Source organism: Populus alba, chromosome 8 (assembly GCF_005239225.2).
Source record: "Populus alba chromosome 8, ASM523922v2, whole genome shotgun sequence".
Lineage (NCBI taxonomy): Eukaryota > Viridiplantae > Streptophyta > Magnoliopsida > Malpighiales > Salicaceae > Populus > Populus alba.
The window spans coordinates 14,518,730-14,537,515 of record NC_133291.1 but is presented as its reverse complement, the minus strand read 5'-3'; the positions used below and the strand labels follow the sequence as shown (position 1 = coordinate 14,537,515).

Below are 18,786 nucleotides of genomic sequence, written 5' to 3'. Positions count from 1 at the left end.
TTAAAAAAGAACGCCAACGCCTAGCTATTCTTGTCGTTAAAGAGACAGGCAAGGGTTCGGATTCCATCATCCCATTGACATTGACAGGACCCTTTGCCTTGAGACAAGAAGACTCTTCTGAAAAACTGTTTCTGCGAGGTGCAGAAACGCAACCAAATTGCTAAGTTGACGCATTCAAAGACCTCGAAATCAAGAATTCAGAAGATGGAACAGGTCAAAAGAGATAAATTTCAACCCATCAAAAACCCTTTTTCTTAAAACAAAAAAACCAAGAAATCAAACTGTAAAAAACTAAGACTATACATGATCGAAAGAACGTATTTTTTTTGTCTAAAAGAACAGCTTTGATGAAATAACTCAACTGTTTCTGTTTCTTTTTTTAATTTTTGACCCGTTTGAACTTACTCGGTTTTAACAAAAACAAAACCGAATTAAACCAAACCAATTATTTGGTTCTTCGGTTCAGTTGAGAATTTCGAACAGGACATCCAGTACAGTTGAGTTCTTTTAATCTAAGCCGATACTCAGAGTGAATTATGGGGTGGTCGAGACTGTTGTTTTTTCCCTGGATAAAGCCATAAAAGACATGTGTAGAAGTAACATCACCGATATCTTATCTCTCAAACAGGAATCATCCAAGGAATCTGAGTTGGCAATGATTCCTACTTGTTCCCATGAAGAGGAAGACCTTCATAAAAAAATAGGATAAACTAAAGGCTAGCTGGATACATTAAGGATCGCAGTCAATGGTATAATCCTTCCTTGTAACCCCCAAAGAAACAAATTGAACCATGCATTGTGGTAAGACCGAAGGACATGGAAAAGTGCAAGCAACTTCTCCATCTGCCATTGCACACTATAAAAGGGTCTGTTAGCTTTAAAGATTTGGTTACGAGAAAAGGAAGCTTTTGGCTAAGTTTAAACGATCCGTCAAGAGACTAATTTTTTGTTAGTGGGAGACAACCGACTTCAAACCATCACGGAGTAGAGAAAGAGATAGGAGAGAGGACGACCCTTGCCGCCCAAGTCATTAGGGGGGGAAAGCTGAGCAAAACTTCCTAGGAAAAACTGCAGAAATTGGGTAACTTTTAACGTTTGTCTACATTTTCACAAAATAAACGTGCTCCCTAAGCTGATTTTCTCTTTGTTTACGAGCATAACTTCTCATTTTCTCTGCAAAAGCTCAGACAACAAGCCCTTCGATTCCATAGTTCAGGAATCAAGCTGTTCTTGCATTTTCTAAGGCAAGGTTTGCAATAGAACTGCCAACCAAAGGTTGGTGTTGGTCTCATCTGGTGGATATGGATCGTGGCGTATCGGCAGAAGATGGCAGCATTCGTTTGCCGGTTGATGAACTTCGCAGGCTCAGCGAAAGCTATGGCTCTGCAACCATTTTCGAGCCTCAGAGTGGTATAGAAAATAGAGACAGTGGCAATGGAGATTTTCTTTCTCCAACATTACCAGCAGCGCGTGCACCGGAGAAGAAACTCACTCTCTTTGCTCTTCGCGTTGCAATTTTTGAGAAGGCAGCTACTGGCCTGGGAGCCCTCGGGTTTATATGGGCAACAGTGGTTCTTCTTGGAGGTTTTGCAATTACTTTGGATAAAACAGATTTCTGGTTCATCACCATTATTTTGTTGATTGAAGGGACTCGAATATGCAGCAGGAGCCATGAGCTTGAATGGCAACATCAAGCCACCTGGTCAATTGCTGATGCTCGGATCAAAAGTTTCCGGGCATTGAGATCCAGCTCACACTTTATTGTTGAAATTGTGAAAGCACTTTTTCGGTCAATAACACGAGTTCGAAAGCAGAGTCCACATGGCAGAGAAATAAGGGAGAATCCTGATGCAGCAAGGAACTGGGATGGCAGGAGGAAGCTAAGTCGGACATGGACAAGTTCAGATGTTCCTATTCTACCTTATGCTCAATGGGTTTTTCTTTCAAGAAATGTCAGCAAGTATCTCTGCTGGCTACAGCTTGCATCTGCATCAGCCTGTGTGGTTTTGTCATTGATGAAACTCATCAAACATAACTATGGTGAGATTGAGGAAGGGGATACTGACAAGAGGAACCTAAAAGCTGCCCTGAATATTTTCTACTCTCTGGCTTTAGCAGAAGCTCTTTTGTTCCTGATGGAAAAAGCTTACTGGGAGTGGAAGGTAAGCTACTGTAAACTGTTGGAAGAGGTGAGAAAAGAGTGTGATTTGGAGCTTTCAGGGTCGGTTTCAATCAGAAGGTTCTTATACGATGCCTACTCCATGTGCGTTGAGGGAAGCATCTTTGATGGCCTGAAAATGGACATGGTTACTTTTGCTATGGACCTATTGGCTTCCAATTCTGCCGATGAGCAGCTCATTGGAGCTAGAGTCCTTTGTCAATTTACAATGAATCCTCGGTTTTCTGATGATACTCTCCAAAAGATTGGGACAAATATATCGGTGATAGAACGATTAGTGGAGATATTGAACTGGAAAGATCCACAAGAAGAAGAGATCAGGAGGTCAGCTGCGGAGATGCTATCAAAACTAGCCGGAAAAAAGCAGAACTCCCTACGTGTTGCTGGAATTCCTGGTGCATTAGAGTCAATCTCATCTCTTCTCCAAACCAATAGAACCTTCAGCACCACAGCTGATGAAATTGGTGAAAAGACAATCTTCCGTGATCATGCACATTATGGATTCTGGACATTCAATCAGTTGGGGCTTCTTATCCTGAAGAAGCTTGCTCGTGACCATGATAACTGTGGGAAGATTGGAAATACAAGGGGCCTCCTACCAAAAATCATTGATTTCACACACGCAGAAGAGAGGTTGTTGAAAGATGAAAATGTCACACCATCTCAGATTTTGACAGTGAAAAGTTCTCTGCAACTGGTGAAGATGCTGGCAAGCACGATAGGCACTACAGGCAATCATCTTAGAAGAGAAATTTCAGAGATGGTTTTCACCGTCAGCAACATTAGAGATATTCTACGGCATGGAGAAAAACATCCAATGCTACAAAAGCTCGGTATAGAGATATTGACCAGTCTGGCACTAGAAGAGGATGCAACGGAGAGGATTGGGGGAGCAGGTGGAGTTCTTAAGGAGTTATTCAACATTTTTTTCAGCCAAAGAATTCCTGAAAATCAGAATCATGTAAGAATTGCTTCAGGAGAAGCTCTAGCAATGTTGGCCTTAGAAAGCAGAAGGAATTGTCTTCGCATTTTGAAATTAAGAGTACTGGAAAGGCTTGTTGGAGCACTAGAGGTCCCATTGCTTCGGGTAAACGCTGCAAGAATTCTACGAAACTTGTGCACCTACAGCGGCGCAGATTGCTTCGACCAGTTGAAGGGAATCACAGCTGCTGTACCCACGGTAAGTGCCTTCCTACTGTAGCTAGAAGCTGATTCTAGTTCATTTTAACATATACTAACAGATTTCTAGCTTTAGAGAAGACATGAGAAACGAGATTTCAATGTGTTGTCATGTTGCAGGTGCTGAATGCAGTTATGTCAGAGGAGAACAAACTACAAGAAGTAATGGTTGGACTAGCGGCCGAAGCTTTCAAATTCATGACTTCTCAAGAATCTAACACCATGTTTAATGGAGCTGGAATAAAAGAGGCTGAATTAGCTAACAAAATACTCCAGATTCTCAAAAGGTACCAAAATCCATCAGTCAAAGTTCCAAGAATAAGAAGGTTTTCCATAGAGTTGGCGATTTGGATGATGCAAAACAACGCAGCAAATGTGCGTACTTTCAAGGACTTGGGGTTGGAGAAAGAATTGGAGTGGGTTTTAGAATCCACGGCCGAAGTTGAAAACTTCAACATATTCTCCGGCACTTTTGGGCTGAGCCGCCACAGCACAACTATTCACTCACTGGTTGAAACTGCAATGCAGTTGCTGGAAGACAGGTAAAATTGTGCGGCAGAAAGTTCCAAACAAGTACTCTTGTGAATATGAAAGCACCAAGTTATAGGAGATTCTTTTTTTTTTTTTTTTTTTTTTTTTTAATTTTTTATCTAGACAATACGCAACTGTATAAGCTATGCAAATAATGGAATCAAGTTGATGGTCTTTAGCAGCAAGGTTCTTAGTGGGATCATGTTTGCTAAAGAATATTTATGATCAATTACAATAAAGATAAATGCAACGTATAATGGAAATGAGGAACTATAATTCTGAGGGATTATCATTTATCCTACTTAGTTATTTCAAAATGCTCAGATAAACGTAATAGGGAGGAGGCCCTTCTTGTTCAGATGATCTTTCTGTCTTCCCCGTAGACAGAATTGTTAATAAAGCAGGCAAATCCTGCAAAAAGTTATCAGACTGGGACATTTTCCTAAGTTCGATGCCACAACAATTACAAATCTTTAAGTCACATGATGTTTATAAAGATTCAAGATTCAAGTTTGATAACACAAGGCTGAGTTAGCACTGAAATGCCTGACTTGTAATCATGCTAACAAGCTGCCAAGGGCCTAGCCAAGAACAGGAGGAATGCGGAACAACATTTCAGTTTCAGTAAATCACCTACCAGATCTGATAGTTGTTCAAATGATTTCATCTCGCTACCAAAACATCAAAACAAAGAGAAATAAAAATGATATTAACAGGTGTGTATCCCTCCTGATCGAAAGTAGAAAGAATCATTACCAGCCTCCTATCAAGTGACTGTATACAGCAATTTGGTAATCATGTAAAAGCAACACAATCAACTTTAAGACATCGAATCTATTTTCTTCCTTCTGTTTTTGCCTGTTGTACAGCACTGAATCGTAACACTTATCTTAATTACAAAAACAATTGATCATGGCATTCTTGAAACATAAAATATCATTTGGTTTTCATCGACCATTTCGGAACAAGTTGAAATCCCAGCGACGCAGCAAACCATCCATAATGTGGTTTGCTGGATTCCGTTCTACAGTCAATGTAGCTTTTGTATTACCTGACAAGTCAGTATCTGTAGAGCCGTGGAGGCTTCCTGCAGTTTCACTGCTAGAAGAGGTAGTTATGCTTTCTGATTCCATTATGGATGGTGGATTGTCAAATGGAGTTACCACAGATGATGCACTTGTTTCGGGAGAAGGATCTAAAGTTGCTAAATTTTGGTGATTGACAGCGGACGAGGAAGCAGATTCTGTCTTTACGGGCACATGATGCTTTACTGAAGTGGGAGTTGGTAGTGTCTTCAAAGGATTGCCGAGTTCTCCAATTGAATATGCATCCGGGTTATCTTTTTGTGAGGATTTAACAGAAGCAAGACTGACACTGGCCAGTTGTTCCTCTGCATTGGGGTGTCGCAGCTCCAAGTCCTTTAATGACTCATTTACTGCTTCCATGAACATCTGAAATATGCAGAGCAAGACAAGGTTCAAGTAGATGAACATCATTTTGCATATAAAATGTTCAAGACTCACCCTTTCTTCCTCCTCCATATCACAGGGAAAACCTGCCAAGTCATCCAGCTGGTATTCTACATATTGATCATCATCCATTGTTGTTGGAACAGGTGGGCCATGAGGATGACCGTTGGATAATTCAAAGGTAATCATTTTGGATGATGATGGCAAATGATACTCACCAATTTCTTCATGCTGCAGCAAAGCATGCTAGTGTTAGTGGTAAAAAAAATGAACCTCAGTCTCTAGGAAAGGGAAAGGGAAAAGGTAAAGGGAACACAGCTCAGGTCATATGATTCATAGAGCGAACCAGCTGACCAATGTGCTAATCTGTCACTAGCACCATCTGTTGCAAAGGGCAAGAGGATACCTCAACTCCAGATTGATTGTCTTTATGTTGAATATCCAAAGGAACCTGAACAGAATGTATAAAGTTCAACATAATGCAGACAAAAGAGGCAACCGCTCCTCCTTCCTAGTTTAGTGAAATTAAACTAATCCCACGCACAAAATTATCCCCATGCAGTGCAGCCAGCATTACATGTGTGCGTTTCATTAGTTTTTTGTCCTTCCCCCCTTCTGCAGGAGCGCATGGAGAGAGGAAAGAAGAGGATCATAAGAAAACTAAGCACTCAAATCTGATACCCATCAAACAGGACAATCGTTACACTATGGAGCAGTTAATCAAACATACGGTGGATCATACATGCCTTTGACCTCTACACTAAGAATTTTTTTAACATTTCAAGCAAAGAATACAGCATATAATCACTGACCTCTATCCAACTCACAGGTTTGGACCGAACTTGTTTAATGGCATCTGCTGTGCTGCTTGATGATGGAACTACAACAAATAACAAACAGATAGGACAACGAAAAAAAACAGGCAAATAAAGCTTTGACAGAAATCATCTTTGAGATGACAATAAGTATAAGGTAAATCAGTCACACCTTTTGATACAACTGGCGATTCTGGATCACAGCCTACTTCATGCAACGATCTCCAACTATCCTGAAGGTACAAACAACCAACAGTTGGCAAAACAGGATAGTAGAAATGAAATGTAGTGCTTCCAATAATATCATGCCCTACAACAAGATCTATGCGATTTAATTTACCTTACCAAAGTTATCATGCACCATTTCAAAGTATGTCCCCCCCACCTCATCCTCGGGTGGTTGTAAGACATTGTGGAAAAAGATATTTAATGAATCAAAATAAAATTGGGGGCGTGGAGAGTTGTGATCTCCCTCAAACTTGATAATGTTCTTGTCTCCCTGCAAAATTTGCACATTAAAAATCAAGCTCACAGAGTATTATATATACAATCCAGGCAACAGAAATTATTAAACCAAATGCAAGAGTTTCAATCAACAAAAATGAGCAGCACACACCTCTCATTTGATGAGATTTTAATTAAAATCAACGTAATAGATCTTTGGGAATTATTCCTCAAACAAGAAACTTTGAAAAAACACAGCATATATTCAATATTTAGCCGTTGACCAACTGTGTCCAGGGTGGCTTCCCAATTGACCTCAGGCTAGAGATTGGAGTAAATTCGACCAGACTAGAACAGATTTCATCTATCATTTATTAACACTAAAGAATTTCAATTTCCCGTGATTACAAACCTAACAAAATGCCAAGCATTAGAGCAAACTTTAAGAAAAGTAAATTTCTATCTACAATTGAGCACAATTACTTTTGAATGTTTGCCACTAAATGGAAGGAACTTACCATGTAAGCTTCGAATATTCGATCTGAGTGATAAGGGCATATGAAATCATCATCAATGGCATGTCCAAATAAAACCGGAACAAAGCATGATTTTGCCACCTGTGATACAAAGATGAATAAAGGAATTATATTCTTCAATAACAGGTAAGATGATAAAATTAGAATCTGCACATTGAAGTGGGGAATGAAAATAGGAATTTTGGATACAAAAAGCAGTTGAGGGAACGGCCATTCAACTTTTTCATTCACTAAAAAAATTGTTTGCTACTTCTTTAACATTTCTTTAGTAAAAAATTCCACCAGAATTTTTATAGTTTGGTAACTTCTCCAAACCAACCTACAACTATCATCACATTGATGAAGCTTTCCCACCATAAACTCAGTAAAGTTGGACAGGTAAAAATTAAAAATAAAGTGGATAGTCACACACTAGCGCGTCCAATAGTGACTAAAATTTCAATTAAATGACTTGGTGATTATTGTTTACTCTAAATCATGTCTTCCCTTTCCATTTTGACCAAGTGGCTATCCCGTACCATGAATACATTAAAATAAAATACGAAAGGATAAGACAGATGTCTCAGATGGGACTCGTATGAACATGAACAAAGTTATAATTGAGTTCTAGTTATCATCCAGAAGCTTCAACTTGCAACACCCAATAAAGAAGTACAAGTTGCAGGAGGGAGAGAACCTTAATGGTGTTCAGGTCCATTATGTCAAACTTTGCCTTTTTCTGGATAGCTTTTCGCATGTATTGGATAGCAAATTTCACCTAGAACAAGCAACAAAAATAAACACATTGAGACAACACAGACAAGACTAGAAAATCCTAGAAGAATATTTTTGCACTCATCATTGCATCAATTATTAATACATGCGCATAGTTCAGACAGTAAATTATAATACATGTAAATGGTTTAAAGAGCCTGATGGATGTGATTAGGGAAAAAACAAAGATGGGTAAAAAATCCTTCATTAGACAATGAAAGGTGTTACTTAATGACAAAACTGACCTACTAAAACATTGACACAACAAAGAGTGGGTGTGTAATGAATATAAAAGTTAAGCTCCATGATGGGCAATGCAGAATACCAGAAACATTAAACATGGCCACACACAAAAGTTGCTAGACGGCCAATTTTAATGTTAAAATAATTACCACCATCATTTAGGCACAAGTAAAATTAAATTTTAGTAAGAGCAAGATGATGAAATAATTACAGGGTACAAGAGTTGTTTCTAATTAGCCATCCAAATTCCATGAAAAGCAAAAAAGAAATGAAAAGTAAAGTAAAGCACAAATATATCACAGTAATAAAATCAGGGGCAAAGACTTCTCTGGAGATCATCTAATGAAAGAGGCTCTCTATGTACATAAAATTTCTGCAAAACTTGCTTCAGTCAGCAGTGGTGATTGCAAGGAAAATGTCACTAATGCAGTTTCCAATTATTAAAATTGCAGGAAGATTTTGTAAAGAAGTAATGAACTGTCATAATAAACATGCTTGCAAGTTCATTTATTTCCTGTTATTGTAAATCATCACAGAGAATACACTAAGGCTGTGAATCAATGAAGAATGTAATTCTCGTAATGTGACTAAATGGTGACTTACAGTGAACTTGGGTAAAGGAAATTTGTAGGTACCCACAAGTTCCATCATCAGGTCAACCAAATCAGAAAAGGGACTGTCAAGAACCATTCCTGCAATTGAGGGATCCCCAGCTCCGTACATCAGGCTGTGAGACATCATCAATGGTAGATAAGTAAATAGAAGTGCCTTACACTGCAACAGATCCACATGACCATAAACCAAGACTAATGACACAACAAGAAAAAAGATGTATAGTAGTGAATGAACAGAACCTAGCGACAGCACCCATTGAACGGCCCCATAAGCCAATCAAAGAGACATTTCCATCTTGCCGCAAATAATCAACGACAGCCATGAGATCATCTTTCTAGAAAACAACCAAAGAATGTCTGATGGTGACTTTCGACATTGAAGAGCAACAATTGCCAATATAAAAATAAATAACCAGGTGGTGTCTAAACAATTTCTAGGAGATTAACAAACATTTTAACAATCAATGCATAAGATATATGATGCCCACAACTTACTTCATTCCATCCTAGAGTGACATAATCTCCTCCAGAAATTCCAGATCCTGAGAAATCGAGAGTGAGAACTGTGATGTTTGAAGGCAACAATACAATAGCAGCTTCACTAGCATCAACCCTGCACCCACTGCAAAAGCAAAGATACACTGCCAATTAGTAACAATCAGTTTTGTGAAACAAAAGTTGAAGAAATATATACAAAATCTTAATTAAGTTGATTTTTAATAGAACTGCCAATCACTCACACTTCCTCTGCTCCATTTTAACAAGGGTAAACAGAAGGTAATATTTAGCACCAAGATAGAGAAAGAACTTATGCTTGATGACTATACAAAATTCTCTTTTTAATTTGATCAGTATTTTCATTCTTCACCATCCAAAATTTTTAGTTTCTACAAGAACACTAGAAGACTCCATCTATAAGTTGCCACATACAACAATCTACATTATAGTAAACCATGATTAAACCAGTTACCTGTTTCCATGACAGTATATTACACAGGGCAGAGGCTTTTCTTGGGGATTAACAATGGGCATGTAATGACTACATTGAAGAACATCTCCCCTACTATTTTGAACCTGCAAAACATTGAAAACACCTTAAACATAAGCCAATGAACAATTCAAATGTTTCAAGTTTCCGAGCAGGCATAAATAAAGAAGATATCATTCATTTACTAGCAAAAGCTGCATATAGTTGATAATTCTTTACTCCTCTTTTACAATTATAAAGTCATGTTTTCAATGGGACAACCACGGGAAAGGAAGGATCAAATATTTTTAATGGATAGTACTTGTGTAGAAATGCAGTTCTGTATGAGTCTCTTGTGCAGGTAAAATGTGCAAGTGTCCATGAATAGTTGGGTGCATGGACCATGGCTAGGTCGCAGCTGTATTGCCCAGTTCCATTCCATGATAACAGTAAGAAAGTGTAAGGAAAATGATTGGTTGATCTAACTCAGCAAATAATTATGCTATATGGGGATATTCCAGGACCTTCAATTTACAAAAATTACAGCACCTAAAATTTGTAACATGGATGACAAGTTACAAAGTATCAAAGTTTCAAAAATATTAATGATAGCTTCAGCAAATCTACACTAGGCTTGACAAGTTGTGTGAAATTGCTAGGGGTACTTGTTTACTGAACTGTTTTTAATATAAATCAAGCTGATGTCAAGAGAAGATGTCAACATGTCAGAGGTATTTAGCAAGTTCATCAGTCACCTGTCTATAAGGAGAGGAAGACATAAAAATCAAAGAAAATATAATCAAACATAAAAATTGAATAGTCCACCCATTTTGGCACTTACCTCCACGTCCTTTCTTTGGTACCATTTTCCTTTCAGCATGAACTCTTGATCCAACAAATCATGTTTTGGGTTGTATTCAGCTCTACAGAACAAAAATGGACAGAATCATGAAAAACTAGAAACAAAGAAATGGGCCAATACGTTGACAGGTATCCAGTCATAAAAAATTGTAATTTCCTTGGAATGCATCCCATTGAGCTTAGATAACTGGTGTATAGCAATAAAGTCTAGATGTTTTCAATTCAGCTTAATGCCAGATAAAAAGTGCAGTGCATAAATGCATCACACTAAAGCATGCAACATCAATTAATGCCTTCTTGTTCTTAAAGAGTCCAACGAAACCTTTTTTTTTTTCCTTTTGCTTCTTCTGGAGAATCAATTATTGAATAATGCAAATAAAAACATGTGTGGAGCCTACATTTCCGGGAGAAATTTGCTATCAAACAAGCCTCAGCTAATAAGAGGATGCATCGGATCTACAAGATGTCTATGATGACTGAACTTAATAATGGATGGTTGACTTTGAATAGACATTCAAGCAATAAATAGTTCAGTGTCTGTGAATTTAGGAACTTTATTCGATTCTCATCGAAATTGTTCAGCATCTAGCATCAATTGTTTCCAAGTCAACTGCCAATTTAATAACCCCCAGAAAGTTCACTTTGCTGTCTATATTTTCAGTATCACGTGAAATACGCAAAAGTGGAAAAACTATGTAAACAAAAGCAAAAGAACTAAAAGGTTCTGATCCTCACATGCCAACCGTATCAAAATAACTACTGAAATTCAACACATTTGACTTTCAAAAGAATATGAAAAAAAGTACCAATATATACTATCTGCTATGCACCATAATATGATTTCATTTACAAAAATGAAAAACTACCTGATACAATACATAGCTTGGAATCTAACGATCAAAATTGACTAATCAATAAAGAGGATTTAAACACAAGAAGACCACGTCCGTACAGAAAAAACAGAAATCAGCACAGAAAGAAAGATCTTGGATTCTGAACAAACCACACAAAGTAAAGAGTCGAAGCTATATCATTTGAATCGCAATAATAAATCAAAATCAAAAGCCCTTTTGGTTGCCAAGCAAACCGATAAAAGTAAAATCAAATTTGAATCTCATGGTGTCTGTTATCTTCATGACTGGACAAAAAAAAATCAAAATTAAGAACTTTTGAGAAAAGGGTTTCCGATTTTCATTCAAACCCGGATAGCAAAAACCGACCAGGATTCAAAACGAAAACTTTTCCCTTCAAAATTTCTAATCAACTAAACAAACCAAAATCCAGATGGGAAATAACCAAATTTGAAGGAAAGAAGAGAAATTTATTACCTGGGTGGCCGTATAATAAAATTAACAAGTTGCTCCATTCGATCTCTCTTCTCTTGGTTTCTCTCGTGACTATAAATAATAATGTTCAAAACTTTTTTGTAATACAAAATAAAATTTGATAACAAAGAAAGAAAGGAGACAGAAAGCAACAAGAAGAGAACAGGGGGAAGACGGACCAGTCTGTGTATATATTTTCTGTGCTGAGTGTGTATCAGAAGATAGATGATTTATTCTTTGTTTCTAACAGACAAAAAACAAAGAAAAGAGAAGGAAGGGAGGAAGGAGGAAGAGGGCTTTGGTTGTTGTTGTTGTAAGTTGTTTTGTTTTGATTCTTCTATTCGGATTCTGGTGTAGTTGTTGTTCTGTTTCTGTTCTGTCCTTTACTGTCCTGTTCTGTTTTCCCTCTCCATAAGAAACAAAAACATTGTTTTGTGCTTTTTATTTGTCTTCTTTGTCTTGTTTGGCTTCTGCAACCCGTGCCTGATGTCTCTCTCTGTACCTGGCACTTCTCTCCATGCGTGTGTGAATTTAAAAAGTGGGACTTCCATCTATATGGAGGAGCATGGAGTTTTTTTTTTTTTTTTCAAAACACAGTTAAAACGATCAGCCAGCGCTTATAGAAATGACTACACCAAGCTGACGTAGTTGAATGTAATAGATAATTACAATTATAATATTGACTTATTATAGTGAAAGTAATATTAAAAGAAAAAACTATATAAGGAACCATTATACAATTAAGATAAACATGTAGACCTAACTGCAGAAATGTTTTCATCATGAGGACTAAATTATGATTTTTATAAACTAGAAGGACCAATAAGCTTTTAAATAAGAATGAGTTTGTAAATGAAAATAAAATATAAGAAAACAAAGAAATATCAAGCACAAATGGAATTTAATCGAGCGAGCATGGAGCTGTTATCTATTCTTGCAGGAAGACGTTAAGAAAAAATGGAACGGGTGGTAAGAATACAGTTCACCCGATTTATTGCACTCTGGATGTGGATGGGAACAATATTTTTACTGTCTTGTCCTTTAAAGAAAAATACCTTATTGATAGAATTATTTTGGCATTTTAAAATTGATAGAATTGCACAGTAAAAGTAAAATAACATTAATATCCTTAAAAGTAAGAAATTTTAGGCTGTCATATAGGGTTATTTTTGTATTTTCATGTTAAAATACACAGTAGAGTCACCTGCTTACCCTTATAATAATAATAAAAAACTTTACCCAACAATGAGGGGTGTGTTTGTCTTTTCATTTAGATAAGTATAATAAAAAACTTAATTATCCTTGAAGTTCATGTTTTTATACCTTGGGTAAGAGGGTGTTAATGACATTAGGTTGCTGGTTTTTTCGTTATTATTGGATTAGGATAGAATTACTTGATATTTTAAAATATAAAAAGTATATTAAAAAATATATTAATGTGTGATGGGCATCAGTGGCTCTATTATTTTTGGTTGAAGTGTGTGGCTAATTTTAGTGGCTAAAAACATTGTTTTGGGACGAAATCCAATTCATCCCAGCATTTCTTCTATGACCTAGCAACGCATGCACCAAAAGAAACTCTTGAATGACATTAACAACCATTTTTTTTTTTCTCTTTCTTGATATTTATACCCTATCTCTAATTTTTCAAATCAGAGGTGAATGAAAATTATTTTAAAAAAATACATGCGTCAGCCGCTTTGTTATCTTTGAACAATGAATATAGCTAATTTTAATGGTCAAAAACACCATTTCAAGACGCTGTCTAATTTGTCTTAGCATTTCCTTCATAACTCAAGAACACGTGCACAAAAAAGAACTCTATTTTGACGTTGATAACCATTTTTTCTCTCTTTTCCTTGATGTTTGTAAGCTGCCTCTAATTTCTTAAATCATCTCCTCAACTTCTCTTTCTTTTTTATTTAGTTCATTTTTTTTTGTTATTATTTGTTTTATTTGAAATAATTTATAAAATTAAAATTTTGTTTTGATTTCATCCTCATTTAATTTTTTTCTTTGTGAAACTTGTCTTCATTCTTTTAATTTCTAATTATGTAATCAGAAATAATTTTTTAAATTGATTTTTTTATGATTTCACCCTCTATTTTTTTCTATTAGATTTTATCCTCATTCATTTGGTGGTTGTTTTTTTTTTTTTCCTTAGCAAAATTTTGTAGATTGGTATTTCTTTTACCTAATTTAATTATTCAACCTTAAATTGTTTTGGATTTGAGCTTCTTAATTAAGTTATATTTAGAATTTTACAGGTTGCAAGTTTGAAAATTTAACCCGGCTTTAGGAGATTAGCCCGAGATTTCTTTGGTTTTGTTTTATCATTTTTTAATCTAATATTTTTTCAATTTCATCATTTAATATTTATTTAATTGGAGATTAAGTTTTTTTTTTTTATTGACTTTCTACATCCTTGTTTTATCCTTCATTTTTTTTTATTTGATTGAGTTATTTCATGTCTTTTTATTTGTTATTGTTTTTTAATTCTTGAATTACATAGAATTGGTTGATTGAATATAGACAAATGCTCACTTCATTTTATTTTATTTGGTTTGCATTTCTAAGGCGTTGCTCTAGTGGCCCATGAGGCTTCTTTCAATATCATCATGCTTGGGTTTTGGGCCAGGCTACAACCTAAGTTTAGGTTTATTGTAAATTAATATTTTGGGTTACAAAAAATTATTTTTTGCTAACTAAATTTGGACTTAGGCATGGTCTATGAAGAATTATTTCTTCTAACTCATTGTTTGTCTAATTTAGTGCATGAGTTTTAGTATTCTCTTCCATAAGCATTTTTAATAAATCTGAATAATTTTTCATCTTGAAAAATTTTAAATTTATGATTTTTATGTTCAAATCTAATTCTTTTTTTTTTTTATATATATATATATATATAGTGGTTAACCAAATGTTGACAATGTGTGAATTAATTCTAATCATTATCAAAATTACTTCTTTAACTTCTTAACTTCCAAAATACATTATAAAAAAGGAGGTGAATGAAGAATTTTGGACAATGTTTTTTAAATTTTTAGACTCTCTTCCTCACCTTATATTTTTATGTTTTATTCTCTTTTTGTGTTTTTGTTTTCCTTTCAAATTTAGAGTTAGGTTCATTTAATTGAGAGATATTTAAATTATATAATTTTTAGTTCAAATACCTTATTTAGAAGTGTATTTAAATTAAAATAGTATTGTTGGAATTTGAGAAACATATTGCAATCATCCGTTGCACAAGTGACAAGTAATAAAGCTTTAAGGACAAAAGTTCCGATCCTTTATTAACAACAACAAAAATTTCATTAATTACTTTAAAATACTTCAATAAGTAACTAATCTTTTTTATTTTAATTTAAATATAGTTATTTTTATTATTAGTATGACTTTAATTTTATATCAATTATAAGTTTGAATAAATGTTTAAAATGTATGCTGATATTATTTTATTATATTTATTTTAAAAGCATGTGTGACTTGTAGATTTAGAATTATATGCATTCTATACTTTTTTTTTTAACATTCTTTTTTAATGTTTTAAATACTCTTATTATAATAAACTAAATATATATTATTACTCACTAATCTAATATGTTTACAACTTTGAAAAAAAAAAATATACTCATATACAAATTCTCATAATAAAAAAACAAAAACATGATCTAGACTCATTTATCTACATGGTAATATAGTGTTTCAAGCTGTGTTTTACTTGAAAAAACATTATTTTTTCTTAATGTTTTTCAAGCTAAATACAATTTGAAACACTTAGACAAACGTAACCTACTCAATGATCAATACAAATTAATTTTATTACAACATATATTTGTGTTTACAGAACTAAGTTGCCAGGCATCAAATTGAAGGCTGAATCAAACTCTTGCTTCCAGGCTCTTCTGTCGTGCGACCATATCTACAACTCAAACATGGATAGCAACAGTGCACAATAATTGAGTTCCACTCACAATTATTGTCACCACTTCTAGAGTACGCTGTTCATCAACATTAACATCCAGTACCATGCACTGTCAGAAATACTTTCCCTCGAAACTGGTTAATCACTTGATATGAAAAATTAATGCACTGTTTTTTCTTTGGCCTTTTTAGATCATAGAAGAATGAAAGTAAACTAGCATAAATGATAAGGGATTTGAAATAAGATATGAGTAGGTTTAGAGTTCAATTTCCACTTTTGAAAAGTTTGTATAAATAGTTTCTGTGAACCATCAGGGATGATGGGCTCTCGTCGATCAAAGGATTGGTGTGATCTAGCGCAGCCAATCCAAGTTATGGAGGACTAGTTATGGGGGCTCCGAGGGATTGACAGATACCCCATTGCTTGTAATACACGCACATAAGAAGGAAAAAGAACAATGAACATACCAAGACTGAATCTGTCCAGCCTATGTTGATCTCTTTGCATGCGAATCTACAATGCACATTGAGAAAAGACTTGGTAAGTTTGCATATATACACCAACATGAAATAATTGAAATAGGATATGAGTTTGAAAGTAAAAAAAAAAGAAAAAGAGAAGGAAGATTCTAAGTAAGGACAGAGAGAGAGCTAGAGAGAGAGCGTAAGCACCAACCCCATGGCTAGAAGGGTGAGTGACAAGGATGCAAGAGAAGACGCATATGTTGCGTGTATGCTTGGAGCATTCCAGAGAAAAAGATTATAGAGTCCAGTAACAGAGGAGGTGAAGCCCACAACGCCAGCAAGAAGGGAGAGAATGACGAAGAAACCTGTTGCCAAATTTCCCATTGGGAAGTATATTGGAAAGATGCGAGCTGGAATTGTCAAAATAGCCGCTGCATATACATTCACACATGGTAAAGCATGCATGCATAAGTAAGTAATTGCTTGAAAAACTCAATCCTTGAGAGTGAACATATATATGTCTGCAAGGAATCCGATTCACCTGATTCACGAGATCTTACAATTCCATGATTTATAATCCATGAACTGATTATTATCATGAAAAAATACAGCCCCATATTAAGGATTAAGAGCATGAAGGCAGTGGGTTTGCTTGCTCCGGAAGCCATGGCCTGATGGAAAATCTGTCACCCTTGTGACGCTAAGAAGAGATCAGTTTATATTACATGTGCAAGGAGATTATCATTGCCTATCCAAAATTTTTAATAAACAACCGTTGGGTCCTGCCAGATTGATGTCTTTCTTTACTTTCATTATGAAATGGCGTTGTCTTGATTTTGAAGAAAAATGCCTTCAATTCCTAACCCTAACTAGTCCTCTCCATGGGCTTGCCTCATTGAAGGGGAAGGAATCAACCTGAGTCTTGAAGCGGGGCTTGTCGGTCTGCTTACTGCAGGGCTTTGCTTTTGCTTGGAATAATATACTTTTCCTTATCAGCAGATAAACAAGGAATAAAGTTTCATGGAATCCTGTATCTACCTTCTGAAATTAAAACCACCAGCTGTTAATTAGCTGCGTTCACTTGCACTTTTTTATCTCTCCTTCCATTACTAGAAAATTAATTATATTATAAACCAAAAACTAATAAATTTTTTCCTGATAATCTTTACTGATAGAATTTTTTATCTATATATCCATCAGGAAGTATTGAGAAAGAAATTCCCTCAATATATATCAAGGGAATTGTAATGGGAAAATAAAGAATGAAAAAAAAAAGCCAAACAATATGATGACGTGTAACTTTTACAGGCAACATCACTAACAAAACTAACCCGATGGTAAAGTAAGTACGTAAATATGCCGACATTCGACCATCACAACATTCAGTTTGTCAATATTCATGTTTTGATTCAAATTTTATTGACGATTTTTCACTTTAAGTAACCAAATCTACCCCCCTTTTTTTTTTATTTGAACTCAATTTTAAAATGTTTAATTTTTTTTGTATATTTTTGTAGTGTATTTATTTCATTTAGTTGTTTACTTGTTTTATAGTTTTTTCTCATACAAATTTGTTGTATGGATTTATGATTTGTACATGTTAGGGTTTGTTTTAGATTTTGTAAAATTATATTTGTTTGTAAATTGATGAAATTTATGTTGAATTTTTTATTTAGGTGTTTTGTGATGAAATAAATAATAGCTTATTTAAAAGGTCTATTTTATATTTTATCAATTTTATTGTCGAGTTAAAATTTTTGGTAAATTTGTAGAAATTTAAATTTATGTAGATAATTGATAATTAATTAAAAGTACTTTAAAATAGAATATCAGAAAATTGACACGTGTCCAAACTTGTGCATATTGTATTACCTTGAAAATGCAGAGCTAATTAATTACAAAACATGTTGGCATTCTCGTTATAAACTCTTCTCGACCGTTGATTGATGAGTTGAAGCAGTTATGGTCATCTAGGATTTTGACTTATGATTTATCGAGGAAACATAATTTTCTAATGAAGACAACTTTAATATGGACTATCAATGATTTTTTAGCTTAAGAAATTTCCTTTCTGTCACTCATGGTTCTTGCCAGCGGATCATAAGTTCAGAAAGAACAGTGGATCAGAAGTTAAGAAAGAACAGAAAGGACTTCTTCGTTGGTAGAGTTGAAAGGGATGTTGCACCGCTGCTTCTTTCAGGTGAAAAATTATATGACATGGTGTTAGAAGATGGTGACATTGTATTTGACTTTCAATCCAATAAGCATAAGCTTCTTGATTTTGTTTGGTTTGACCTCTAATTGAGTAAAGTGAAGTATTTTCTAGGAGTTTTTTTTATTGGAAGACCAATCTCCTCCATTATAACCTTGATGTCATGCACATATAAAAAAACATGTTTGATAATATTTTCAACACAGTTATGGATGTGAAGGAGAAGACAAAGGACACCATCAAGGTTAGAATAGATACAACTTTGTTTT

General features: G+C 35.0%; 3 protein-coding genes across 4 annotated transcripts; 1 reads left to right on the top strand and 2 right to left on the bottom strand.

Moving 5' to 3' along the window:
* Nucleotides 1-1,301: 1,301 nt before the first annotated feature.
* Nucleotides 1,302-4,003, top strand: LOC118061099 (uncharacterized). The gene is made up of 2 exons (XM_035074494.2): nt 1,302-3,359; nt 3,479-4,003. The coding sequence occupies exons 1-2, from the start codon at nt 1,302-1,304 to the stop codon at nt 3,902-3,904; spliced, it is 2,484 nt and encodes an 827-aa protein (XP_034930385.1). The 3' UTR covers nt 3,905-4,003.
* A 563-nt stretch (nt 4,004-4,566) lies between these two features.
* On the bottom strand, nt 4,567-12,473 carry LOC118061100 (uncharacterized). Of its 2 annotated transcripts, none has more exons than XM_035074496.2 (15): nt 12,096-12,473; nt 11,920-11,988; nt 10,572-10,653; nt 9,734-9,837; nt 9,259-9,385; nt 9,004-9,098; nt 8,753-8,876; nt 7,830-7,910; nt 7,136-7,234; nt 6,514-6,672; nt 6,346-6,406; nt 6,171-6,238; nt 5,765-5,809; nt 5,413-5,589; nt 4,567-5,340 (listed from the first exon to the last, which is right to left on the bottom strand). In XM_035074496.2, exons 2-15 carry the CDS (start codon nt 11,955-11,957, stop codon nt 4,837-4,839), a joined length of 1,764 nt encoding a protein of 587 aa, XP_034930387.1. In that variant the 5' UTR covers nt 11,958-11,988; nt 12,096-12,473; the 3' UTR covers nt 4,567-4,836. The 2 variants fall into 2 exon arrangements, with proteins under 2 accessions (XP_034930387.1, XP_034930388.1); XM_035074497.2 differs by adding an exon at nt 11,145-11,201 and having other exon boundaries at nt 11,920-12,472.
* A 3,071-nt stretch (nt 12,474-15,544) lies between these two features.
* On the bottom strand, nt 15,545-17,157 carry LOC118061102 (membrane protein PM19L). The gene is made up of 4 exons (XM_035074500.2): nt 16,847-17,157; nt 16,517-16,736; nt 16,309-16,354; nt 15,545-15,917 (listed from the first exon to the last, which is right to left on the bottom strand). The coding sequence occupies exons 1-4, from the start codon at nt 16,971-16,973 to the stop codon at nt 15,846-15,848; spliced, it is 465 nt and encodes a 154-aa protein (XP_034930391.1). The 5' UTR covers nt 16,974-17,157; the 3' UTR covers nt 15,545-15,845.
* Nucleotides 17,158-18,786: the final 1,629 nt, after the last annotated feature.

What these genes read in the sequence shown, in the direction of transcription:
- LOC118061099 (XM_035074494.2), top strand. Translation starts at nt 1,302, where the DNA reads ATGGATCGTGGCGTATCGGCAGAAGATGGCAGCATTCGTTTGCCGGTT. An exon ending in TCACAGCTGCTGTACCCACG is followed by an intron (nt 3,360 to 3,478) that starts GTAAGTGCCTTC and finishes GTCATGTTGCAG; the next exon opens with GTGCTGAATGCAGTTATGTC.
- LOC118061100 (XM_035074496.2), bottom strand. Translation starts at nt 11,957, where the DNA reads ATGGAGCAACTTGTTAATTTTATTATACGGCCACCCAG. An exon ending in TTCCTTTACCCAAGTTCACT is followed by an intron (nt 7,911 to 8,752) that starts GTAAGTCACCAT and finishes TGCTTGTTCTAG; the next exon opens with GTGAAATTTGCTATCCAATA. An exon ending in ATCGCCAGTTGTATCAAAAG is followed by an intron (nt 6,239 to 6,345) that starts GTGTGACTGATT and finishes TATTTGTTGTAG; the next exon opens with TTCCATCATCAAGCAGCACA.
- LOC118061102 (XM_035074500.2), bottom strand. Translation starts at nt 16,973, where the DNA reads ATGGCTTCCGGAGCAAGCAAACCCACTGCCTTCATGCTCTTAATCCTT. An exon ending in TGTAAGATCTCGTGAATCAG is followed by an intron (nt 16,737 to 16,846) that starts GTGAATCGGATT and finishes ATGTATATGCAG; the next exon opens with CGGCTATTTTGACAATTCCA. An exon ending in GCTGGACAGATTCAGTCTTG is followed by an intron (nt 15,918 to 16,308) that starts GTATGTTCATTG and finishes GTTGATGAACAG; the next exon opens with CGTACTCTAGAAGTGGTGAC.